At 52.1% G+C, this 24,791-nt stretch overlaps 9 protein-coding genes across 9 annotated transcripts; 4 read left to right on the top strand and 5 right to left on the bottom strand.

The window, feature by feature from the left end:
- Window positions 1-292: 292 nt before the first annotated feature.
- On the bottom strand, window positions 293-3,558 carry N7506_000746 (putative mitochondrial translation initiation factor IF-2; the record flags this gene model as incomplete). Its single annotated transcript, XM_056950042.1, has 3 exons — window positions 293-536; window positions 590-3,054; window positions 3,133-3,558. 3 exons carry the CDS (start codon window positions 3,556-3,558, stop codon window positions 293-295), a joined length of 3,135 nt encoding a protein of 1,044 aa, XP_056815957.1.
- A 774-nt stretch (window positions 3,559-4,332) lies between these two features.
- N7506_000745 (TatD family hydrolase) lies at window positions 4,333-5,427 on the bottom strand (the record flags this gene model as incomplete). The annotated part of the gene is made up of 1 exon (XM_056950041.1): window positions 4,333-5,427. One exon carries the CDS (start codon window positions 5,425-5,427, stop codon window positions 4,333-4,335), a length of 1,095 nt encoding a protein of 364 aa, XP_056815956.1.
- Window positions 5,428-5,640: 213 nt separating this feature from the next.
- On the top strand, window positions 5,641-6,912 carry N7506_000744 (uncharacterized protein; the record flags this gene model as incomplete). Its single annotated transcript, XM_056950040.1, has 1 exon — window positions 5,641-6,912. The coding sequence occupies one exon, from the start codon at window positions 5,641-5,643 to the stop codon at window positions 6,910-6,912; it is 1,272 nt and encodes a 423-aa protein (XP_056815955.1).
- Window positions 6,913-7,178: 266 nt separating this feature from the next.
- On the bottom strand, window positions 7,179-9,054 carry N7506_000743 (putative alpha/beta hydrolase; the record flags this gene model as incomplete). Its single annotated transcript, XM_056950039.1, has 2 exons — window positions 7,179-8,641; window positions 8,775-9,054. 2 exons carry the CDS (start codon window positions 9,052-9,054, stop codon window positions 7,179-7,181), a joined length of 1,743 nt encoding a protein of 580 aa, XP_056815954.1.
- A 321-nt stretch (window positions 9,055-9,375) lies between these two features.
- N7506_000742 (Spo7-like protein) lies at window positions 9,376-10,683 on the top strand (the record flags this gene model as incomplete). Its single annotated transcript, XM_056950038.1, has 1 exon — window positions 9,376-10,683. The coding sequence occupies one exon, from the start codon at window positions 9,376-9,378 to the stop codon at window positions 10,681-10,683; it is 1,308 nt and encodes a 435-aa protein (XP_056815953.1).
- A 388-nt stretch (window positions 10,684-11,071) lies between these two features.
- N7506_000741 (MCM DNA helicase complex subunit MCM3) lies at window positions 11,072-14,043 on the bottom strand (the record flags this gene model as incomplete). Its single annotated transcript, XM_056950037.1, has 7 exons — window positions 11,072-13,165; window positions 13,224-13,487; window positions 13,543-13,648; window positions 13,714-13,760; window positions 13,809-13,860; window positions 13,905-13,923; window positions 13,974-14,043. The coding sequence occupies 7 exons, from the start codon at window positions 14,041-14,043 to the stop codon at window positions 11,072-11,074; spliced, it is 2,652 nt and encodes an 883-aa protein (XP_056815952.1).
- Window positions 14,044-15,414: 1,371 nt separating this feature from the next.
- On the bottom strand, window positions 15,415-19,485 carry N7506_000740 (putative translation regulator (Cya5); the record flags this gene model as incomplete). The annotated part of the gene is made up of 1 exon (XM_056950036.1): window positions 15,415-19,485. One exon carries the CDS (start codon window positions 19,483-19,485, stop codon window positions 15,415-15,417), a length of 4,071 nt encoding a protein of 1,356 aa, XP_056815951.1.
- Window positions 19,486-19,951: 466 nt separating this feature from the next.
- On the top strand, window positions 19,952-21,888 carry N7506_000739 (signal recognition particle subunit SRP68; the record flags this gene model as incomplete). The annotated part of the gene is made up of 3 exons (XM_056950035.1): window positions 19,952-20,142; window positions 20,203-21,333; window positions 21,393-21,888. 3 exons carry the CDS (start codon window positions 19,952-19,954, stop codon window positions 21,886-21,888), a joined length of 1,818 nt encoding a protein of 605 aa, XP_056815950.1.
- Window positions 21,889-22,638: 750 nt separating this feature from the next.
- On the top strand, window positions 22,639-24,444 carry erg5 (C-22 sterol desaturase erg5; the record flags this gene model as incomplete). Its single annotated transcript, XM_056950034.1, has 4 exons — window positions 22,639-22,807; window positions 22,878-23,028; window positions 23,107-24,355; window positions 24,409-24,444. 4 exons carry the CDS (start codon window positions 22,639-22,641, stop codon window positions 24,442-24,444), a joined length of 1,605 nt encoding a protein of 534 aa, XP_056815949.1.
- Window positions 24,445-24,791: the final 347 nt, after the last annotated feature.

Below are 24,791 nucleotides of genomic sequence, written 5' to 3'. Positions count from 1 at the left end.
ACATCTCTTGCCATTCATCCATCAAGTCATGGTCAGTCATAGTATGTTCAAATCGCAATCAAGAAAAAATAACTTTTCAGCTTTTTAGAATATGTCATCACTCAAAGATTTCGATTCGTTTCCTCCACTGGTCATGATGGAACCGCAGGCTATGACAGGGCCGACGGAGAACGCTTGCCATGAGCAGGCGATCAATAATTATTTTCGCTGAAAAGAGAGGCCAAGGCTGCGATGAGTCCTCGCACTGAGGATCCATGAAGGCCTGCGCCGGGGAGTAGCTTAAAGAGCGAAATCAAGGAATGTCGAAAACGGGCTTGAGTCGCTTGACAAGAGCCCATTCTTCCATGGAGACTTCGGATCGGTAGAACTCCTTCAGTGTGTCGATACTGGCACGCGAGATACGCGAGACAAGTTGATCCTTCTCTTCGAGGTGACGGCCGTACATGGGCTGGTTGGGACCTTCGACCTTGACGGCGACAGAGGGCTGACCGCGCTTGCAGACAGGTACTGCCTTGTGATCACGCTCAATGGATGTGCTGCAAAACAGTTAGTATATCCGAAGCAGAAAGTATTATGAAGCAAAACTTACACTCTGCCAATTTCGACAATCTCCTTCACACCAGCGGAATTGGTCCGGATGGCAGCGAGAGGAGTATGGAGACGCAAACTTCCTTCAAGAACATCAACACCAATGACAATGGGGTCAGTCTTGTTGAAGACAGCAACGGGCTTGATGACACAGGGGAAGATAGCGAGGAGCTTAGCCTCCTCCTTGCGCTGCTCTGTGAGTTGCGCCATGTGCTCAGTGAAGTTATCGAACAAGTGGTAAATAATGTCTGCAGTGAAGATCTTGACACCAATGTCGTTGGCGTAAGCCTGTGCATCCTTATCGACCTTGACATCGAAGCAAAGCATGACAGCATATTCCTTGTTCTTCTCAAGCATGGTTCCAGCCATCATGACATCACGCTTGTAGACGGGACCAATGGAGATGTTGGCGACAGGGATCTTGGAGACCTTCAGGAACTCCAACAGAGCCTCAAGGGAACCCAGAGTGGAAGCCTGGACAGTGACACCGCGCTGATCGGTAGAGACACGGCTCAACAGGTTCTCAAGATCAGACATGACCTCGTCCTCAAGATCCTCCTCATCATCGTCAGGGCCGACGACCATCATACGAGAACCGGCAATGGCGTGTTCCAAGTCGTTGGCAGCAATCTTCACACCAAGAGCGGCCTTGACCTCCTTGTTGTGAACGTACTGAGACTTCAGACGCAGCTCCTTGAGCGGCGCTGGGGTCAAAAGCGCACGAATATTGGTTGTGATTGGTCCGTTGAGGCCACACATTACAACACGATCACCCTCACGAAGAATACCGTTGGAAAGGACAACATCAATGGTGGTACCGAGACCCTCAATGACCTTGACTTCAAGAACTGTACACTCAACCTCGGACAGGTACATCAGAGAGTTGGTCATACGCTCCTGGGTCAAGCTAGTCAGGAGCTTAAGCATGTCGGGAACACCCTCACCAGTGTGAGCGGAGGTGGGAACGAGAGAGACATTGCGAGAAAGGGACTTGTTCTCGAAGAAGAGCTCGGAGTTGAAACCCTGCTCGGCGAAAGCAAGCTTGGTAGCGTCAAGACGAGTGCGGAACTCGTTCTGGACGCCCTTGTTTTGCATGTTCAAACTGTCCTCGAAGCCATTGTTGTCAATCTTCTTCCAGCCGTAGAGACGATCGATCTTGTTCAATGCGACAATGAAAGGAGTCTTGCGGTCACGAAGCAATCGCATAGACTCGAGAGTCTGGGGCTCAAGACCGTGCATGATATCAACAACAAGAATGGCGATGTTGCAAAGCGAGGAACCTCTGGAACGCAAGTTGGAGAAAGACTCGTGACCGGGGGTATCGATGATCAGCAGACCAGGAATCTTGAACTCGAACTTGCCGTCCTTGTTGACAACGTTGGTCTTGGTGCGCAGGGCATCGACGGGGAAGTAAGTAGCACCAATCTGCTGGGTAATACCACCGGCTTCACCCTCCTGGACATTGGTTTGACGAATCTTGTCAAGCAGCTTAGTCTTACCAGTATCGACGTGACCAAGAATACAGCAAATGGGAGAGCGAAGATCATCCTTGGAGCGAGCAGCCAAAGCCTCCTCGTGCTGCTTCTTTCTGCGCTCTGCGGCCTCGGCCTTTCTGGCCGCAATAGCGCGCTGGTTGGCAGACTGCTCCTCATCTTCGGAGTCAGAGTCGTCAGAGTCGTCAGAGTCAGATTCAGACTCAGACTCTTCCTTGGCATCTTCCTTCTTGGCTGCAGGTGTCTCCGCGGGCTTCTCCTCCACCTCCTCCTCGTCTGTCTCGGCATCCCAGCTGTCCTTGACATTATCTTCGTTGGCAGCTGTCTCCCAGTCGTCAAGAGCGCCATCGTCTTCGGGGGCGGCGGCGGCCTCGGCCTTGGCCTTCTCTTCGGCTTCTTTTTGGCGTCGGGCATCCTCAGCCTCTCGCTGAGCCTTAGCACGAGCAGCAGCAGCCTCGAGGTCGTCCTCCTCCTTCTTCTTGGCAGCCTTCTTCTTCTTTTGGTCATAGACGGGGCGCTTCTTGTCACCGGTATCATCCAGACCAGCGACCTTGCTGCCAGCAGCGAGCATCTGTTGCATGCGGAGTTCGTTGCGCTCCTTAGCCTCTTTTTGAGCCTTGGTAAGAAGCTTGCCTTCTTTGCGCAATTGCTCCTTCTTCTCGCGCTCCTTCTCCTTCTTACGCTCGCGAATCTCAGCCCGCTTCTTCTCTTCCTCGTCATCAAGAAGCTTTTGCTTAGCAGCAGCAGCCTTTTCCTCTGCGGCAAGGCGTTCTTCCTCCTCGCGCTGCTGACGGAGAAGTTCTTGTTGCTTCTGCAAGGCAGCCAAGTGGGGAGGGAGCTTCTTCTTCTTGCCAGTATCGGCGGCAGGAGCAGGGGCGGCGGCGGCGGGCTCGTCCTTCTTAGACTCAGCAGCAGCTGTCTTCTTGGCCTCGGCCTTTTCTTGGGCCGGGGTGAGCTTCTTCTTTGTAGCGGCCTGAAGATAGCAGGAAATAGGTTAGCAAATAGAACATCATATCGCGTATCCGCGTATCCGGAAATTGAATGAACTTGCCTGCTCCTTCTTGCGCTGCTTCTCCTTCTCCTTCTTCTCGCGCTCCTTCTCCTTCTTACTCTTCACACGGAACTCGCCAGCCTCTGGCTCTTCCGCTGCAGGCTTGACGATCTCCTTGATGGGCTTAGTCTGCTTTCCGGCGAAGACATCGTCATCATCGAAGTTGCCCTCTTCGGGCTCCTTGCTGGCCAAGTCATTGCCAGCGCTGGCATCCTCACCCTCGACAAAGTCGTTGGTTTGCTTGCCCTTCTTAGCCTTCTTGGCCTTGTTCTTTCTCAGGGCAGCCATCAGGCCACCAACGGGTGCCTCCTCATTGTCTTCCTGGGCCTCGTCGGCGGGAGGAGCTTCGACAGCAGGGGCAGACTCGCCAAGATCGGCCTCCCAGTCCTCCTCCTGTCTCTTGTTTCCCTTCTTCTTGGGAGCCATGTTGATATTTTCGTTATGTTTTGTGATCCGATTCGAGTGGGGACCGGAGAAACGCAGCGCACAAACGGAGTTAACCGGTTATTTGCGAAGCGGAATATGCGCACGTAAGCGGAATAATAAGAGAGAGGCAGAAAAATCAAAGACAATCCCCGAAATGAAAGGCAGAGAGATAGAGACTCTCTGTAAAGGTGGATTAAGGGAGGGGTGTGGGAGAGAAAAGAATTTCGGAAAGAATCATTGACGGTGGGGAATCAGATGTGACTTCACTTCATTGCCACGAGAAGATACACAAGATTATTTTGCCTTCTTGTATGTTTTGTTGCCAATGTTTACTTGTTTAATATCGAGTGAGCAGTATGAAGGACATTGGTATATTTTGCTTTGGTCATGTTCTCTTCCATGCCACCGTAAACTCGTTTCATTAGTCTTTCTTTGGCAGCTTCATACCTTGGCATTCTGACACCTATGAAGTACTACTTCAAGCACACTTCTATTGAGGCAACCAAAGTAGATATCGACTTGAGATCCGCTGGTGCCTAATTAGTGAATATTTACTCATACTTTTTGTATTGCATGCGTTAGAAAGACGTGAGGTTGGGGGGACAATATCTTACAATTCGAAGTTGAACCTACCTCTGCGGCCTATGCCAGAAGGAACTCGAGGCATATCAAATGCATAATTTCTTCTTGTGCCAGGCCCGAAATGCAATGCGTAAGGCCCCAAGCAGCTCTATGCGTCTTCGGTATCACCGGGGTATGCACCAGGCAAGCGACCTAGCCATAAACAAACCGTCGCCAGTTATCAGCTAGCAACTGAACACCATGCCTCAGCTCCCATCCACGTAATTTACAGATATCCCTTGCCACCTTTTCCATCAATTCATCCAGCTCATCACCAGCCTTGTGGAGGTCGCTCTCAATCAGGATCCTATTCTCGGGTAGAGCTTTCACAACGTCAGCGATCTTCCTTGCTGGCGCACCATTGAAATTGATCAAATTCGAGAACGAGAAGTAAACATCAGACGGATTGGACTTGTGCATCAGCTGGCGAATGGGGTCTACCGAGCCAGAGTAGGAGTGCATGCAAATGCGAGGCGGGAAGGGCTTCGGCGTCGAAGCTATGTCTTCCTCCTCCTCGAATACCCCCTCCGCATCTCGTTGCCTGTCTCTTTTGCGTCGTGAAAGAATGACGCGCTCATGACCTGCCCACACTTCTTTCAAGACATCCACGACGGCGCCGTGCGCTTGCACGCTGTGTACTGAGACAGCCCGGTTCATCTCCCCTGCTAATTGGAGTTGCGCTTTTAAGATTAAGCGTTGGTGCTCTGGTTTCACGCGATAGTGGGAAAGGCGGCGGCCCTCACGCGAGCCTGGCGTGACTTGATCATTGCGATTCTCGATTTCTTCATCAGTCCATGGGCCAGGAATTCTAAATGATCTGTCCAGGCCGATCTCGCCGACAAGAGCGGTGGGGAACTTTTCAAGTCGAGCTCGGGTTTCGGAGATGAGCTCGGAGAGGGGCTTAGGGTCGGGAAGTGTGTCGATGAAAGCTTGGTCATCGGCTGGTGAAGGTATCAGGACACTGTCGTAGTGGTCTCTCTTATTTTGGGGCTCTGCTGAAGCTGCGTTCGAGATTTGATGCGAGAACCATGGGTGCCAGCCGAAGCAGGGGACAATGCGCTCAGTTTTTGATTGGGCGGAGCAAGACTCGGTTGTCTGTTGTACAAGATCCTGGTCATCCCCGCGTGTGGCCATGATCGTCAGTGTTGCGGTTTTCATGTGCGGGATGTCGGACACCGAGGCCATTGTGTCGGTGGGGTGACAATGGGCATCGTGAACCCCAATCTCCCAAGGGAATGGCTCAGACATTTTGATGGGCCAGTGTTAGACAGAAGAAAATGCTTTGACCCGAACGGAATGGAGAAAAAAAAAGCAAAGAAAACAAGCAGAAGCAGAAGCTCCAGAAACCGGGGAAGTGATGTAATCGGGGTCATCACATGCTCCGCAATTTACAACGCGCTTTGCTCTTCACCCCATGAAGTTTTGACCTGCTCCCTTTGGGAGTTTGGGAGACTGCTCTCAATGTGGTCAACAATCAGCACGTTGATAGCGCTGCCTATCTTGGCCCTCATCTCCATTCCGCTCATTCTGTCGGCATGGGTTACAATCTCCTTCGCGCTCATTGCCATCATACTCAGACTCTCCGTGATTTATGTTGAGCTTGTCTATGGCATCCTGGTTCATTTCCTCTCGCTTCCCACCTCGCCAACATCGTCACTACTGACCTTCGTTGCTTCGGAACCTCCAACCCCCGTGAGTGGTAGGTCTAGACGGAACTCTAACCATGGAACACACCGCAAGCACGATTCTGCGTCTTCTTGGGCTCTTGGAACTACGGTTGACGATCATCGTAAGAGGAATTCATATGCCCGCAGCATGATCGAGGCCCATCTATCCCCATCAACGCCTCTCCACGCCTTCCCTATCAGTAACGATGAGCGACGGGACTTTGAGGGTGTGGGTGGCTGGCGCTCCTATCCGACCAAGTCACGCAGCTCTCATGAAAAAGCAACCTGGACTTCGTCTTCGTCCAGCATAAGTGATGTAGATCCAACTGTCGACGCCGACGAGCGCGCCTGGCTTTCTCTGAATCACCGACTTGAACTTCCATCACAGCTGATCACCCTAAGCACAAGTACATACGCCGGAAGTACTTTGAACAGCCCAACAGGCGACAATGACTCTCGCAATGGTCGTAGCTTCCACTCTCTGTTAGGAGCAGCAGATTCTATCAATGACTCTGGCTCTCGACACCACCATCGATCGCTCACGACGTCTTCCTTGACAACCTCTGATCGGCGCACCGGGACAGGCCTTTCTCTGGCTTCGTCCACGAGACCTGATAACGTTACCAATTCAAAAGGGTACATCTCCATGTCGTCATCCATACCACGACTTCCGCCTTCTTCCATGACACCTCAGCTTTTCGCGCCGTCTCATTCTCAGTCACGAGCTGCGCGCGGATCACAGACCGGTGCACCTTTCACCAGCTCCTATCTCTCCAGCTCCGGGGAACTGGGGCACAGCTTTGGGAGCAATAGTAGTGGGAACTTTGACAGGGGCGGTGGATACTTCTCTTTAAGAAGACCTGGATCTTCCGGTAGCCATGTGTCCGGGAGAGTCAGTCCCATTGCTAGTGGATACACGACACCTGGGGTTGGCATTTCGACTGAAGATCGTGATGCTTCCCTGTGCTCGGCGCGCTTGATGGCGCATTATCCAACCAGCCCTCGACATCGCAGGCAAAGCGTTTCTGGACCTGCGAGGGGTGTTGGTGGGGAGCGTTTGGGATAAAAAGTCTGGCTTTCGGGTATCTATACTGTACATTTTCATCAATGAGTACATAAATTGAAGCATAGCGTTCAAATGGCCAAGACCACATGTTCTCCTATCTATCTCTAGTCAATATGTACCGTACAGAATGTATGGAAATAAAAGCAAACGCCGGAGCGGACCCCAAAAAACAGGCTCAATTCAAAGGTTATACACGACATCAAGATCACGCTTCGGTCTGTTTTCGCTGAGCATTATTCACAGCAGGCGGTATCGTCAAGGGTTGATTAAGACTGGCGATTCCTCTCCCGTGTTTCGACCTCTTCCATTTCGGCGAGAATCACGCTATTGAATTCTTCCCAGCCATCAAGGTACAGATGATGGCCAGCCTTGTTGACAACAACCACTCTTGAGGATCCTTCGTCAGCGCGTCGTTCCTCTGGTGATGCATCTGCAAGAACCTTCTCCTTCTCTGCTTGCAGGCGAGCAGCTGCCGCATGACCACCCGAGACATCCATCCAGTCATGATCACCATACATGAAGACGACAGGAAGACCATTCTCGCGACGGGTAGGCTGGGGAGAGGAGGGAGCAGTAGAGTCGGGTGCATCAGATGTCGGCGGAGCGGTAGCGCCAGCCATTGGATGAGGGAGAGGGCTGTTATTATGGATCAACTGGCGTCCGAGGCCTTGGACACGATGAATGAGAGGGCTGCGAGCAAATGCGCCAGGGGCAAGAATATATGCGAGAGCGTACTCGCCGCTGCCGCGAAGGCTGAAAATAGAGTATGAGTAGTCGTGAAGCGCGGATGCTTCTTCGGCCGGGAGATGGGAGAAACGGCGAGAAGTCCAGCCAGAGACGATGCGGGGACCGAGGGGACCTGCCCAGCGAACCAGGCTGAAGGGAGAAATATTAGCTTCCCATAGGTAGGCGAACCATTTGGGAAGGACTCGTCGGGGTGGTTGATTAGCCTCTACGGGTGGTTGACGGCCAGTGATGAAGCTGCCGTCGCTGGTCTTGGGTGCGGTCTCCGGTACAGAGGTGATATCGCGCTGGTCTTGGGTGAGCTCGTTGGGCAACGTCGACGATGACGGCTCGGTGACCTCTGCAGTGACGGCATATGGGTCCTCTGGGATGCCGACCGGGGACGCCAAGATGAGCTTGTTGAGATGGCCGGGGTATTTGAGCGCATAAGCAACAGCCATGTACCCGCCAAGACTGTGTCCCAGCAGAGTGAAGCGATCGATCTTGCGCTTGATGCGCCATTCTTCAAGGGCGTCGACAAACCAAGCCTCGGCTTCTCTGATGGCATCTTCTCTGCCTTTGGCCTTGATTTTGAATGAGGGTCGGGTACTCCGACCCATGCCTAGCATATCCAGAGCATGCAATTGCCAGCCCTTGAGCCGGCTCAGTGGCTCGAAGTTTTTGTAGAAAAAGCCAAGGCCAGCGCCATACCCGTGGAGCATGACCAGATGTTGGTCTGCTTCCTCGCCGATCCTCTCCACAGAAAACTCATTGAGCGCGCGGTCCTTCCCGTTCAGTTCCACCATGCTCGAGGTCCACCGACGAGGGCCATAAGGGTCGTCTGAAGAGCTGGTGGCCACTTCGCCTAGCTGGGTGTGATCTGCGGTCTCCAGGCTGCTCGGGGTTCTGCCATTTGGGAAGTCCGTCGTGGTTCCGGTCTGCAGGTGGGTGGGGGCATGATGATGCAAGTAAGGTAGATAAGAGAGGACTTTATGTTCTGCTGCAGCTGCAGGCATACGAGCCCACTATGTGAGATGGTGTCAGTTACGATGCGACCAAAGTGTTGGGATCGTGGCTTGCCCATTGATTGAATCCTTCTCGGTATCCCAACGGGAAAAGCGCGCGCGCCGCCGCTGCACCAGCAGCAGCCCTCGTAGCGTAGGGTTTTCCTTGTGAACTGTCACTTGAGTTGCTATCTGCACGCTGCTGCCCGCGGACGTCCTCTTGGGACGAGTTGAAAGATTCTGACGCCATTGAGGAATAAAAGTGCCTTCGAGGGAGGGTGGCGAAGAGCCTAGAAGTAGTATTTGCCCAATGCTGAGGCTTGGGAAAGGGAAAGGCCAGGTTTGAGCTTGGCCTCGAGCGTAAGCGCGAAGTGCGGAGATGTTCTGCTAGCAGGAGGTGGACTGTGGCGGTCATGTATAAGTCTGAGGGAAACCGGAGACAAATCGGCCACGCCGCTTAACGCCGGTAGGCAGACATAAACGCCGAGATGGAAGACAGTAGACAGAAAGCGACGGAAATGGAAATAGTGGAAGTATTAAGTTATTGGTAGGAAATTCAGAAGTCTTCGAGGTCTTCCAGGAATCTTGCTCAGTACAGACCAAAGGGCAATCGGAGACGTCAAGTGGATTCCGACTCAACTGCCGCCTTCCTCTCCTTCACATGCGTTGACATTGGGCCGGAACGGCCACCATCAGCTCTTTAGACTCTTCCGACTCTCTTTTACCCTCTTCCACCATGGCCTCGCCTTTGGACCAGGTGATCAAAGGCGCTCCAACGTCCGAAGCTCGCGCCTCGCCAGGCAGGACGAACCGTCGAGCCTCAGATGCGCGCCCCTCAACGCCAGACCCGTTAGCAAATATTCCCTCCTCCCCGCCTCAGATCTATCTCAACCTGTTGATCCTCGAAACTTCCTTGAGGGCTCAGTACCTTGCACTCCGCGAACGCCGCCGCCAAAACACCTTCTTCCTCCTCCTTCTAGCCGCTTGGCTCGCCTACTTTGTATACGCGCTATTCCTCCGCCCGCGCGAGGATGGTCGCGGCGTCGGCGGTTCCGTATATTGGGTTGTTGAGATGGGAGAAAAAGTTGCTCTGCTCGGTGGAGTGGTGACAGCCCTCCTGGTCTGGGGAACGGGTCAATGGGAACGAGGCATTCGCTGGCCACGCCGTTGGCTCGCGGTCTCCAATCGTGGTCTGCGAACGATGAACACGAAAATAATCATCATCCGCGGACCCTTTTGGCAGGAGTTACTCTCCTACCTCTCATTCTTGTTCCCATTCTACATTCCGTTCTTCCCCTCTCCGAATGGCAACTATCAGTTCGTCGAGCAGGACAAGCGCTCTGGCAGTCGGCAGCACTACCAGTACTACAACGGCGACAGCGAGTCCGGACTTGTCGAAGAGGACCTAAGTGCCGGCGGCGACTACATCCGGCTTCTCCTCCTACCAAAGTCCTTCTCCCCGGAGTTCCGTGAGAACTGGGACAATTACCGCACCGATTTCTGGGAGAAGGAAAATGAGCGCCGAGCTCAACTCCGCATCAAGCTCCGCGAACGAGAGAAACAGCTCGCCCAAACAGAAGGTTGGCTCGGTCGAATTGGACTGGGTTGGCGCGCATCCCAACGTCGCCGTCTAGTTGCCGCGACTCTCCACCGTCCCATCGAGCCAGAGTTCAAACAGCGTCTTGCACACGGACACCACCCTTCCATTTCTAAAGAACGCGCCCCGTCACGCCGCCATACACGATCAGACTCCCATTCCCGGACGTCCTCCCGCAGTACCACGCCCGTGGATCTCGATGACCGGCCGCCTTCGCGCTCGTCAACTTCCAGTAGGCCTCGGCGCGGAAGTACGGCCTCCGGGCAGGAGACACCCCAGCAGCGGAAACGGAAAGGGTCGACTTTGAGGCGAGGATTGTCGCCTCTTACACAGGCGCAGATCCGGGAGGGGGTGCGCACGCCTTCATTCTCATCTGATGATTCCATTTTGCCTGTGGGGATCAATGAGCATGATGAGCAGAGTCTGCCTTCTGTTCCGCAAATGTAATACTGGGGCTGTTAATACCTATACCCTGTTTTGTTTAACTGTGACATCGAATCTGTCTAGAAACTGGAGCGTGTATGCATACCGACATTGATTCTATAGACATCTTATATTGTGCTTTCCAAGTGCATTTAGATTTGATTCCGCATCTAAAGTGGCTTGATCAGCGACACCTCAAACCGGCAACATCTATCGGTGTAGATCCTGGGTGGTGCCGAATAAGTCAAGCATCGAGTATTCATTCATATTTATCGTATTGAGTCCATTGATATCTCCCTCGCGCCAAACACCAAACACAAAAAACATGCAATGATATCAGATCCCAATGCCAAAATCACATAAGGTTCGACGATTCGGATACATGCGGTATAGAAACCGCCAGCAGATGACATTAAACACGGTACACATCGTCATCCTCCTCGAGGTACATCAAAATGTTCTCATCGTTCATGACACGCAGAGCTTGGACAGCTTCAGAGCGAGAGAATGTCTGTGATGCGCCATGCTTGGGTGATTCCCGAATAGCAGTGTTGACGACATCAATGAGGTCGTTCACCTTGCTTGTGTCGCTATCTGTGAACACGCGCTTACCCATGAGCAGACCCAAAGTCTGCTTGAAGACTGCCATACGCGCAGGGGTGATAGGAGCAGCATCTGTGGAAGACGTTCCCTGTGAGTCTGCTTGGGTTTCCATGAGCTGCGAGGCCGGGTGCGACGAAGCCATGGACATCTGAGAGTCTTCGGTCTGCGATTGAGTCTGGGTACGAGTTGTTTGGCTCGAGCGCACACGCTGGGCGCGCGGGCTAGCTGAGTAGAGACTATCTGGGTCCTCGTCTTCATCGGGAGCGGGAGCACTAGATGCCGGTGCAGTACCGCGGGAACGGCCGCTGCGTCTGCCTGGGGTTGCGGTTGAGGTAGCGCGGGCGGTGGTTTCATCGTCGTCAGAACCATCGTCACCCTCGACATCGCTGTCATCAGATGAATCTTCGAATGTGGTCACCTTGCGTCTCTTGCGGCGCTCATCCTCCACGACTTCCTTGAACATGGCGAAGCGCAGAATGGCCTCGGCATGCTTGGCATCTTTTTCCTCGACCCGGTTGGAAAGACGTGCCTTTGCATGTGAGGTAGACAGACGGATCAGAGTCTCGAGCGTACGGGGTGTGATAGGTGATGTGCGGCGCTTGTTGCCAGTGAGCTCGTCGTTTCGGAGGGCGGAGTAAGTAGCGATAACGTGGTCAGCGGCTCCCTTGGTGAGCACGGGCTGGATACGCTTCTTAGCGTATTGGATGTACTTTTTAATGAACGGTATGCTGATAATTTCGATGTTCTTGCCACGGCGACGACCAGCGTTGGCAGCATCGATCATACCACCGTGAAGCATGACGTTGAACTTCTCAAAGACCTCGCTGGGCCCATTGGAATCTTGGCGGTCGTCAACGCCCACGCCGAGTGTTTGGTTGAGCTGTTCCCGGACGGGAGCTCCTTCTTCGGTACCAGGCTGGCGGTAGCGGTGCATACGCAGAACGTGCTCAGAGATCCTTCGGTCGTGAGTGTCTTCGATGTCATCGGTCACAACAAAGAGCAAATCGAAACGGGAAAGGAGAGAGTCCGGAAGAGCAATGTTCTTGTGAGGATCTTTGTGAGGATCATATTGGCCGTAGATTGGATTGGCAGCTGCGAGCACACTGCATCGAGCATTCAAACTCGTGTGAATACCAGCCTTGGCAATTGTGACCGTCTGTTGTTCCATGACTTCGTGGATAGCCACACGGTCAACGTCACTCATCTTATCGAACTCATCGATACACACCACACCACGATCTCCAAGAACCATGGCACCGGCTTCCAGTCGTCGCTCGCCTGTTTCCTTGTCGGAAGTGACAGCAGCAGTCAAACCGACGCCTGAGGAACCTCTACCGGTGGTGGCAATGGCCAGAGGTGCGGTGTTCAACACGAACCGGAGAAGCTGGGACTTTGCAGTCGAGGGATCACCAACCATGAGGATGTTGATATCACCACGAAGATGTGTTCCGTTATCCAAATTCTTCTCCATTCCACCGAGAAGCATCAGAAGGATAGCTTTCTTGATATAGTCATGCCCGTGAATACTGGGAGCCAGGGACTTGGACAACAAGTCAAAGACGTTCTTCTTCTTCGAAATCTTATTGATGTTTCGAATGTCAGTGTCGGTAAGAGTCGCCTCGGCAATACCTCCGCCACTTTTCGAGGATAATTGAATAATGTTATTCGCCATGATAACGGTGCGGAAGGTCGATGAGCCATTTCCTCCGTTGCGGTTACCGAGGGTACGGTAAATTCCCACAAGTTGGATTCTATCTCCGGGCTTTGCAGTATCAACAAGGTCATCATCCAGGATGACATCGACACTTCGAGGCAATTGGCCTGCTGGGGCACGTTCGGGCATCTCTTGGATGGAGATCGACTGGTGGTCTAGGTAGGTGGAATAACCATACTCGGTGACAAGCTAGTAATTGGATTGTCAATTTCTTGTACATAGTTGGTGTGCAGTATTGAATACTTACGGCGTTCTTTTCCTCATCTTCTTGGGGGTAAACATTCAAGGCAGTTGCGCCATTCGCACTCATGGTTTGATCGCGATATTTTCTGGACACAAAACGCTCTTTCTTGGGTACCCAGTGGACACTCTGGACAATCTTGGGGCGAACCAATGAGCACTTTGTCACAATACCCTCCAGGGACACCATATGATTCAATTGTTGCGATCCCAGTGTGCGGGGGTTGCAGGAGAATTCTCCGAATGCTCCCACATAGGCGCAGTAATAGTTCTGTGGAGAGCGTCAGATGCTGAGAAGCGTCGATTAAATGAATATGAGTACTGACCGCATCGTCGGACGTTTCTTTGCTCGGACGTCCAGGGAGTGTTTTGACAACCGCCTTCAAGGCGGAATCGAAGGCTTGCGAATAATCGAAAGGCGAGGAGAGCAGTCTGGAGAAATAGATGTTAGTCTTCCAACCTCACAAGTATTTGAACTTTTTATAGTATCTACTCACCCATCAGCGAGCTCACGGTTGTGTGCTCTGATCTCATCAATGCTGACCTATTCAAAATCAGCAGCAAATCCTGGCCACCGCAAAGGGGAACATACAGTCAAACGTCGCTCATTACGATTGAGCATAACAACAATATCGGCTCGATAACTAACTCGTTAGACTGGCATCATATGCGGTCAAAGTGAACCAACCTCCGTGCGCGGGCATCGTCTGAAAAAGTAGGTTAGCTCCATCAACCATGCACATGAAGAAATGCTTACTCGGATCAAGAAATTCAGTGGCAGAGCGCACGCGATCTTGCGCGGCCTCATCACGTAGTGGCCCATCCATGATGTATGTGATTATGGGGGGAGGTTTAATGAAGGGGAGAGTCGAGGGGAACGATCTCTGACCTCCCGATTGGGTTTAATTGGCAAGAACGCGTGTGAGTCGCGTGGCCTGAGGCACAAATTGTCTCACGCGTCGTGATTACCTAATTCACTAAATTTTTTGGGGTATATATACCTGCTCGACCTCCCAGAACTTTTTCTTCTTCAAGCGACTCTACGTTAGTGATCCCTCCCCCCAAGCTTTGCCTTGTCTTCGGACTCGCGGCAACTTGGAGTCTTTTGACTTGAATGTTTTACTGACCATTTCCAACAGTTCAAAGAATCACTTTAGAGTAGACGTCTCCTTTCTAAGCTCTTTAAAAGAGCCACAGAATCTCCACCCTTGCTGATGACTGCATGTCCTCGATGCCCTAAAGTGAAACCTTTTTACTTCCGCCTCGACTGTCACGCGTGCTGTTCGCAGTGTCTGTGTTTCGGTCCAGGGAGTGGTGATGATCTTGACCTGGTCTCGATGTCTGACTTCGGTCGGTCGGTCCTGGTGGGTGTCGAGGAGGTCTGAAAGGTCCTCTTCTTTTTTTCATCAACTGACCCGGCAGTGCCGGGCACTTGGAGAAGGAAAATTTCCCGCGAAAGCTCATCCAACGTATCTGCAACATAAATACGCAGTAGCCTCCAATTTTTCTACATAAAAAATTATCAGGACCCACATAAGCTCTCAAATTTTCACCAACTCTCTGTTTCCCTGACAACATACATCGTCGAGCTTAGTGAGACGCGAAAGGTGTCGCTGCGCTATTCCATGGCTCCAGGTTGCCAGTAGGCGTATCTTCTGAGTACAGCATAGATTGACTAGTCACCAACGCTGCTAACCTCGGAATCTTACTGGCATCTTACTACACGTCAATTCTTATAACATCCCTTTCAATACATGCAGCTCCTCTCCAGCTCCGGAGGCCTTCCAAGGCTTTCAAGGCTATGGGCACTGCTTTTTTCTTCAATAACGGGTGCAATACCACCTGGGCAACCACAGTCTCCCAGCGGGTGTGTAATTCCAATGGATGCCCAGGTGTTTGTTTGCCTTGATGAGATCTTCGTCCAGTCAGTGCAGGTAGAACCTTGGAAGAACCCTGGAAAAGTTGTGTGCCGGACATCGAGCGCAAAATATATATCCAGCCTACGCTTCCAAGGTTAAACTTGGAATACTTGGAAATTAAGACACCAAAGCAACCCTGGAAACACCTAGGAACAGCCTTCGAACTTCAAGTCCTAAAAAGATATATATACCAAAAGAAGATAACATATTGTACAAAACTAAAATCACTATATAGAAACAATGTAAGAATCACAATCTGAATGAATACAGGCCCAGGTATCACACTTGCGAGTTAGCCACCATCGCAGCAGCCTCTGCGGCTCGGGCAGCCTTTGCGACTCTGTAAGCTGCTTTAGCTCGGGCAACTCTAGCCTGATCGATGCTAGATGCTTTCTCGCGTCTCGTGGTTGGGAACTCTCGTCTCTTCGTTCTCTTGCGTCCAATGCCTCGCCGTGACAGTCCTACCTTGGAGTAGGGACGGTAGCTGCGCTCCTCCCGGAGACCCGAAACCGGCTTGAATAGCAGGTATGTTGGCTTCTTGTATCTCCACTTGCGTTGGTACTTGTTGAACAACTGCTGCTCCAAAGCCAGCTTCTTTGGCTTATGCTTGTTGATGACGAATTCGACTGGCACACCGTACATTAGGCCCTTGTTGTTGCGTTTCGCACGTTCGATGATCCTCATTTGGTGCGCACTTTGCTTCTTCCAGAGAGCTGTGAGCTCATTATACTCAAAGAATTGTTGCTCGAGAGCCATGCGATCTTCGCGAGGAATGACGGTTGCCAGAGAGCCAAGCTTTTCACGCTCTTCATCAGAGAGTAATCGGGTGACGTTCTGTTCGTCAACGGGGTTGGGTTTGGTGTGAATTTCAAGATCGAGAGGTTCATTAGTTGCCTTCTCGTAGGTGCGTGTCCTTGGGCCACGCTCGATGCCAAGAGCACCGGACCGCGTAGTGAAGATCTTGACTGGGAGGGAAATTGGATCCGGGAATGTTGCTCTCTCACGAAGCAATGCACCCTGGTATTTGTCGGGCAGGTATGGCATCGCTGCGATCACCTCAAAAGTTTTTGTTGCACTCGAATGAACAAGCGCCATTCGCCCGGGGCCTTCCTCGATACTTGCCTCCCGTAGACGTTTCACGGCAGCCGCGAGCAGAACCATGGTTGGGTAGTCAGGGTGCATGTAGCCGGGATCAAGCCTTCGCCAGTGATTGATAGCATGTCGACCCATCATCCTGCGGGGCTTGTTCATGCCGAACTTTCCATCGAGATGGTGAATGGTCACAGGGCAATGAAGCGGTCTGATCCCGTATCCTTGTTTCATCCATGTCCACCCGGGGAAATGAGGTATGAACTTTTCCTCGAACAGTTGGAAAGCTGCCACGATATCCTTGGTGTTGTCCGAGGATGCAAGGGCAGCCACATAGCTCGACCAGTTCATGCCACTGAGCGCAAAGCCTGCCTGCTCAAACTTGATTACCTCCTCGTGTATCCTGTCAAACTCCCCTAGACAAGCCAGTGATCGGATGAAAAGCGTGAAGGGGTGGTCCAATATGAAACGACGAGAGGAGAGAATCCTGCCCTCTGTTTCTGGTTCTGAGTCAACCGGCGCAGGTGGGGATGGATTCGAGGCTGTTTCAGAAAAGACTCCGTCGAGGTTCATGCTACCGGCGAGAGGTTTCACTTTGTCCATCAAAACATGCCAGCAGTCCTCCACTTTTTCGAACTGAGATGTTTTTTGATAGAGGATCATGATGGCTTTGACAAACCCAAGCGGCAAGGATTCCAAATCATTCCCCGGGATTCCAGCAAGCTGCCTGTGGGCTATGTATTGGTCGAGCATGTCGAAGGCCTTTTCAGTCGCACCCTGTGCAGCGTAATTTGTGACCAGATGTTGATAATGCATAGTTGTTGAGAGGTCTATCGTGGAGCCCTTATCAGTCATAGGTGATGCATGCGTGGCGGCTGAAGGATTGGCAGCAAAATGTTCGACTGATTTTGCGAGTGTTTTCTCTGCATGTTCCAATACCATATCTTCAGCAGGTGTGTGCTTATCGTGTATATTCTCCAAGTCTCGCTTGATCTGCATCTGGAGGTTCAACAAACTCGCACTCAAGCCGGGCTGACCGAAGCGGGCTTCCATTTCACGAAAGATGACGTGCACCATATCGCGGTTCCGCCGCCTCAGATACCCAAGTAAAAGGATAGAGTAATGATGCTGCGTGGCCCGTAGGCCCGACCGGTCCATGGTTCGGAGAGATCTGCGTGCGAAATCGGGCTGATTACTCAAAGAGTAAGCAAGCATGATAGCTGCATGTGTGAAGGCATCCGGCGTTAATCTAAGCTTGCCGACCCGATCTAGAATGCGACGGAAGGAATTCTTAGATATTCTGCGCGCATAGTGCATGAGGAGAACATTCCACATTTGCAAAGGAGAGCCCTGGGCTAAATCTCGGCTGGCCTCCGTAAGCTCTTCGGCAAATGCCAGCTGCCCGTTAGCACAGTAGGCCCGAACAGCCGTAGCGAGCAATGGTGTTGTCATTTTGATTCCTCTCAATTGCGCCTCCTTGATCAATCGACGGACATTTGTGACATCTCCTCGCTTTGAAAAGAGTGTCATCAATGGGCCAAATGAGTAGGCATCGGGAGGTTCGCCGCTTTCTAGCAATTGGGTGAAAGTAGCAAGGGCACCGTTCACATCTCCAGCATTTGCATGAGCCAATATGAGCATGTTCCAGCAGGAAGTGTTGGGATAGAGATTAAATTCCGCCTCAATTCGTTTGAACTGTCGCAGTGTCTCAGGCACGTCCCCTAGCCTTGCATGAACCATTAGGACTGGGCTGATGATTTTCCGGCTCCTGGGAAGGCCATGCTGTTCAATCAAGACATTGAAAATGCGGTGCACATTTTTCGCATCATTAGCCATGGCAAAAGTGATGATAGCGCGCACGAGGACATAGATGCTGGGTGGCTGACTAGTCCAGTAAACGATTTCATCCAGAAAATAGTCAACAGCCTCCGGTATCCGTAGTTCCTCCAGGCGTTCTATCATTTGATTCCACATTAACCTTGGTGGCTTGACGTCCGGCATATCAGAACGAAACTGCCGATAAAAAAGGATTGCTCTGATGAACTCTTCGCGGTTGCCAAAGGCATGATGGTTAATCAATTTGAAGTATGCACGGTAGTGCAAAAGCCCCGTGGAGCCATAAGCCCTTAGCACCGCAAGTGTAGTCGAGGGTGGTGTGAGTTTGAGGAAGTCGGCAGACTCGGCAAAGCGCTGAAGGAGACGATTGGTGAAATGGTGGGTTGCCTCATCATCCATATGACTCTTGGCATACGGCGCAAGATCAAGGAGATGTCTGGCAAAAGAAAAACCTGGGAAGTTGACCCGGTTGATATGCTCTAGCACATCGTAACACAGCGATCCACGTTCCTCAATAGGTATTGCTTTTAACGTAGACCAGAGTGATGTTACCTGCGCCCATTCTCTATGTTCCACGTAGTATTTCACAACCAAAGAAATGATCTCCCGTGCGAATGGCGTCGGCAGAGCTTGGGCGCAGATGTAGTCTAGATGTTGAGGTCTGTCAACATGCGCAAGATGGAGATCTGAACGTAACATATTGTGAAAGTCGTATCGCGTGCGCTTTTCAGAGGGGATTTGCTGAAACAGGTTCCATGTCTTTCGTTTGTACTTGAAACTTTTCGATTTGCTCATGTATCCGCAAAGCGGTGCAATGAGGTTCGATGGGCGACCAGCTGCAACGAATTTGATCCAAGCTTTATCGAATTGGTGGCCATCCTTGAGCAGAAAATCATGAAGTTCGGCTTGAAGCTTTCGCTCTCGTTCAATGGTTTCGGGATCTTTGGTCTCTTTAGTCTCATGTTCTTCGGTTCCTAGGTCTTTGGCCCCCAGCATCTCAGCTCCTTGGTCAACATGCTCGTGACTTGGAGAGATCCCGGAGACAGCTTGCCGAAGGCTCGAGACGGAGACATACGACCTCGATAAGCCCACAAGTGATCTTTTCCTCCGGACTCCAGGCCTCCTTTGGGGCTGAGATAACCGCGATGCTACCAAGCGTTGGGGCTCTCGAGGATATAGAAATTCCAGGGGTCTTGTACCCTTATTGGCTGTTCCAACTTTGCCGCAACGGAAACTCGAGATTGAGGAAGATTGTCGACTTGGCACCTGTAAGAGCGCTAGAAGCCAGTGAGGCGCATCCACTCCAGCACCATTATCCTTCCGAGTACGATCACACAGCGAAGCGTTGCTTCGAACTGCGCCATGGGAGTTCCGAAGGACGCGCCGTCCTGCGTGTTCGAGGCAGCCCGTTGCCCGTTCCAGCATTGCCCCCAATCGTTGCAATTCCAAGCTGGACAATCCCGTATTACCTGTCAAGCTGCATCGTATGGTATCCACGGAGCCTGATTGAGAGATGTTATGTTAGAATGTATGTTCCAGGGACTACTCTGATGGCGAATCAAGTAGGTTGTTGGGTGGTGCCATTCGATCGTACCAGAAAAGCAAAACTGGTTCCTCAGTAGGAGCCTCAAGACAGCAGCTTTTGCTTGGAAGGGATCTGCGTGGAGATCAGGTACCCAAATACACACGTTTGGATAAAGAAATCGGTTTACTCAAGGTCCTGAAGCTAACAAAAAAACACTCGGGACTGGGGAGTTGTAAGTTGGAATTTGCCGGGATTTGGTCGGGCCATTGAATTGCCCGAGAAGACACCACCGCCTTGGAGCCCACCACCTCAACCGTGTCCCCCTCTGCCTCCCATCTAAAAGTTCCCCAAATAAAGACAAGAATCATGGAGGTAACTGATTTTATCTTCAAGGAGAGAGAGGAGGTTCTCCTCGTCGGGGATTACAATGCCTACCGTGCGCACACCACCAGAAAATTACAGAAACTCCGCAAGAAGCTTGGACAGGCCACTGTCAAAGGTCGCAAGTATACTGCCAAACCAGTCGTGACTGCTGAGAACGTTGGAAGCAATGTTTCGTATGGGACTTCCCCATCTTATTTTGACGGATCCGCAAGCTAACGACTCCACCGTAACAGATATGTACACCTTCTGCTTCTCGGATCCGAACGAGCTTGGGCTCAAGCGATGCACATGAAGTCCACTCATTCAGCAGACCCCTCCGCGAAGGCCATCTCTGGCGCCGCCCGGCGTCACATTATCTCGCGATTGACCAAGGCCACCGGATACGCAAAGCATCTCGTTTCGTTGCTTCACGAACAATCAACCGGGGCTAGCGACACCGACATCTTGGAAACTCGCGCCTATGCAGCAATGATCTCCGGCTCTCTCTGGCTCGAAAAACGGAGATGGGAACAGTCTCTCCATGATTATTCTATCGCAAGAGTGATCTACACAGCATTGGGCCAAAGTGTCAAGAAAGACGCTTATCGGGACTTGCTCTCGGGGACCGTCGACCCAAGCATTCGATACGCTGCTTATCAGATGAAGCTCCCCCGCTCCAAGCCCACCTCCTCACTGGCAATTGAGTTTTTCCCAACCGACTCAGCCATTCGATCTGAAGTTGAGAAGCTCGATCCTTCGTGTCTTGCGGAAGAGGCTGCTGGAACTCGTCGAACTGCGGAGGGAGAGGTGCAAGAGTTGCCCCAATCTGTGACGTGGAGATCGCGCACTGTTCCACTCGAAGATGCCTCAATCTCCCAGGCTCTGGCTGCTGCTTCAGCGGCAGAGGCTCGTCTAACCACTTGGTTAGCAGGCGCCGGAAAGTCTGCTGCATCCAAGGAAAAAGCTGCTGCATATGACAACGTTATCATTGCCAGTCAAGATGCCGTCGATGCTACGAAAACCGCCATTGATGATTTGGCCACCGAAGGTGTCGACCCCAGTGACAAGCGCATGCAGGCACTTCAGATCACCCGAACCGCAGTCAACTACACCCTGGTGGGCTGGCGAGTGGGCCGAAACCGTGTTCTGTGCGGAGAACAGGATGGATTGTCTTTCGAGGAACAGCAAGTTCCGACAGACAACAAGAACGCTGCCAAACACACCGCAGGCAACGGAAAGAAGCTCAACAAACTCCGGGAGCGCGTAGTCCTATACGATTCGACCCTTCAGAGCTTGGACTTTATTCTCGAGCTTCCAGGTGTGGCGGCCGACTCTGCATTTGTAGAGGATCTTGAAGCCAAGCGCCACTATTTCCGAGCCCTTAGGTATGGTTACTTTGCCCCACTCCCATGTGTCTCCTTGCTAACCAATCCGTTCCATCTAGATGCCTTTCTCTAGGAAGATCCCACAGTGTTCTTGCGAAGTCTAAGGAAGCTCTCGCGCTTTTCTCCCAGGCATTGACTCTCTCCGGCTCTGCCACACCTCAGTCGTCGGAAAGTGTCGACGGTCCCCCACAACTCGATGTTTCCCGTACACAGTCCAGCACTTTGGAGTCGCGACTCCGAGAACTTGTGGCACAATACCGTGGACTAGTCACCCTCGAGCAAGTCACTGCGGAAGAGGCATCGCAATCAAGCCAACGACCTGTGGTGGAACGCCTTCAGCAGTTCGCTGGATCTGGGCTGGATCTCAACAATCTGGTACCGTTCCCGCCCCAAATGCAGCCTATCCCAGTCAAGCCTTTGTTCCTCGACGTTGCTTGGAACTACATCGATTATCCCCGTGAAGGTCAACGCGAGGCTGCCCAGGCGCCTGCTGCGGCGGCTCCTGAAGAAGAGTCCAAGGGTCGTCGTGGATGGTTCGGATTTGGCGGTCGCTAAAACCCCCTTACATGATACGAATACTGAATACTGAATACCCTTGTAATCAACCTCATACCATGTATACTCCGTACTCCGTACTCGTATCCGACTGTAGTAGAAGCACACGTGCCCTAAGAGCCCCTTGCACTCGTCAGCCAATCAGCTACACGACGGTTACCGGAATCACGCGTTCCGAATCACGCCGCTGAGTAATCGCCAATTTCAATGGCGCTCATTCGCGTATCTCAATCTACGCGGTAGATTGGAGACTTGCGACATGCGCAATCTGAAGATGTTCAGCAGTCAGGAAGCTTGCGGGTTTACCCCGTATTCTTGTTTGCTGTAGGAACGACGTGTGCTGTACTCCCTAAATACTCGTTCTCGTACTTCCAAAATTGCTGAGGGGATTGGACGGCTCGGAGATTAGACTCCCCGAACTATGGGCCAAAGCAGAGATTGATTGCGGGCGCCGAAGGAATATCTCAGAAAACATGCGCAATGGAGAGTAGAAAAATACCCCATACAAACATCTGGAGTATAGAAAACCAACGAACCTAACAGGGGATAGTAATTACCACGCAACAAATCATGCAATAGGCCGCATCGTACGGAGTATCAATGCGAGGCATCCCGGTTCGGTGTAATTGGCGTTCCCGCCCCTGAGCCTTTCTCCCCTCTCCACTCTTTTTTTCCCTTTTGTTCTGGGTGTGCCCTTTTCAATCTTGAGCAATTACCCTTGACCTTGCTCTTGCTCTTGCCTGGACCAATATGGTTGAAATGGCGAACCTTACTGGGAGCTTTGTCTCACCATCCGCCGACGCGACGATCTCGCCCCAACTCTTCGCGCCAGCCGGTCTCGTCGCCACCATCCTGGATGGCTTCACGATCTGGAAGGGTCTCTTGACTCTGTTCCTTGCTGCCGTGCTCTACGATCAGTGTAAGTGCCATTGCGACCTCACTCACTTCAAAATCGCGTCTGGAAACTGACCAGGACCCCTTATCTGCAGTCAAGTACCACTACCTCAAGGGCGCGATCATTGGCCCTATGTACAAGATTCCCTTCATGGGTCCTTTCCTCCAATCCGTCAACCCTAAGTTCACCGAATACAAGGCCAAATGGGACAGCGGCGACCTCAGCTGTGTCTCAGTCTTCCACAAGTGAGTACTGAGCACATCCGGCCGGAGACTTCAGATGGAGTTGAAATGTCAACAAAGTTACTAATGGTGCCGTTGCAGGTTCGTTGTCATTGCATCAACTCGTGATATGTCCCGCAAGATCTTCAATTCGCCCGCCTACGTCAAGCCTTGCGTTGTGGATGCCGCCCACAAGCTTCTCGGAAAGACCAACTGGGTCTTCCTGGATGGCAAGGCCCACGTCGACTACCGCAAGGGTCTGAACGGACTGTTCACTCGCCAGGCTCTGGCTATGTACCTTCCCCGCTCCGAGGAGGTCTTCAACGCCTACAACAAGCGCTTCCTCGAGAAGTCCGCTGCCCTCAAGCACACCCCAACCCCGTGGATGTCCGAGTTCCGCGAGCTGATGTGTGCCCTTTCTTGCCGTACCTTTGTCGGTTACTACATGACCGATGAGGGAGTCCAGAAGATTGCCGATGACTACTATCTGATCACTGCCGCGCTCGAGCTTGTCAACTTCCCTATCATTCTCCCCTACACCAAGACCTGGTACGGCAAGAAGGCCGCCGACATGGTGCTCGCTGAGTTCACCAAGTGTGCTGCTAAGTCCAAAGCCCGCATGGCTGCTGGTGGTGAAATTTCTTGTATCATGGACGCCTGGGTCAAGGCCCAGCTGGATTCCGCCGCCTACCGCGAGAAGATCGCCAAGGGCATCCAGGTTGACTCTTCCGAGAAGCCCTCCCAGGTTCTCCGTGAATTCTCCGATTTCGAGATTGCTCAGACTATCTTCACTTTCCTCTTCGCTTCCCAGGATGCCACCAGTGCTGCTTCCACCTGGTTGTTCCAGCTGATGGCTGACCGCCCCGAGATCCTCGACAAGGTTCGTGAGGAGAACCTGAACATCCGCAACGGTGATCGTGATCTTCCTGCCACCATGGAGATGCTTGACAACATGCCCTACACCCGTGCCGTCGTCAAGGAGACCCTGCGCTACCGCCCACCCGTCATCATGGTTCCCTACCTGGTCAAGAAGGACTTCCCCATCAGCGAGACTGTTACCGTCTCCAAGGGCTCGATGATCATTCCCTCCGTGTGGCCTGCATGCCACGACGAGGAGGCTTACCCCAACGCTGACTCCTTCGACCCTGATCGCTGGATCAGCGGCACCGCCGAGCAACAGACTAAGAACTGGCTGGTCTTCGGCACAGGTCCCCACTACTGTCTGGGTCAGACCTACGCCCAGCTTTCTCTGATGTCCATGATCGGCAAGGCCAGTATGGTGATGGACTGGGAGCACACTCCTACTCCCGAGTCCGAGGATATTAAGGTGTTTGCCACCATTTTCCCCCAGGTATGTTCTCCCTTTCGTCTGATTATTTCTCCACACCCACTAATCAATACCAGGACGACTGTCTCCTCACTTTCCGCCCCCGCCCTTAAATTCTTTTGCACAAGTTCAAAAGCGAAGTGGAGCCCAACCCCGTTATCCGGACTAAGGGCTTGGTCATGACTTCACTTGCCTTCCTGTCCTGGAGATGGGGCGGCCTGCTGGCCTCTTCTTTCTTATTCCCTTCTTTTTTTCCCCTTCAATTTTTGATGCATGAGGCTCAAAAAGAAAAGTCTTTAGCATATTGTCCCTCTTTTAGAGAGATTTTGGATACCCTTGTGCACAGAAATCCCTCTGGCTCTTGTGATATTTTTTCCATAAAGGGTCACTGGGGTTTCTCGTTTCTTTTCTTCGAGTGACTATTTTTCGAGCCATGCACATTAGAATAATACTAATAATC

This window comes from Penicillium brevicompactum (assembly GCF_028827555.1).
Source record: "Penicillium brevicompactum strain IBT 35665 chromosome Unknown utg000001l_segment0_segment0, whole genome shotgun sequence".
NCBI lineage: Eukaryota > Fungi > Ascomycota > Eurotiomycetes > Eurotiales > Aspergillaceae > Penicillium > Penicillium brevicompactum.
Note: the sequence above shows the minus strand (reverse complement) of the source record. Positions and strands in the feature narration are given on the sequence as shown.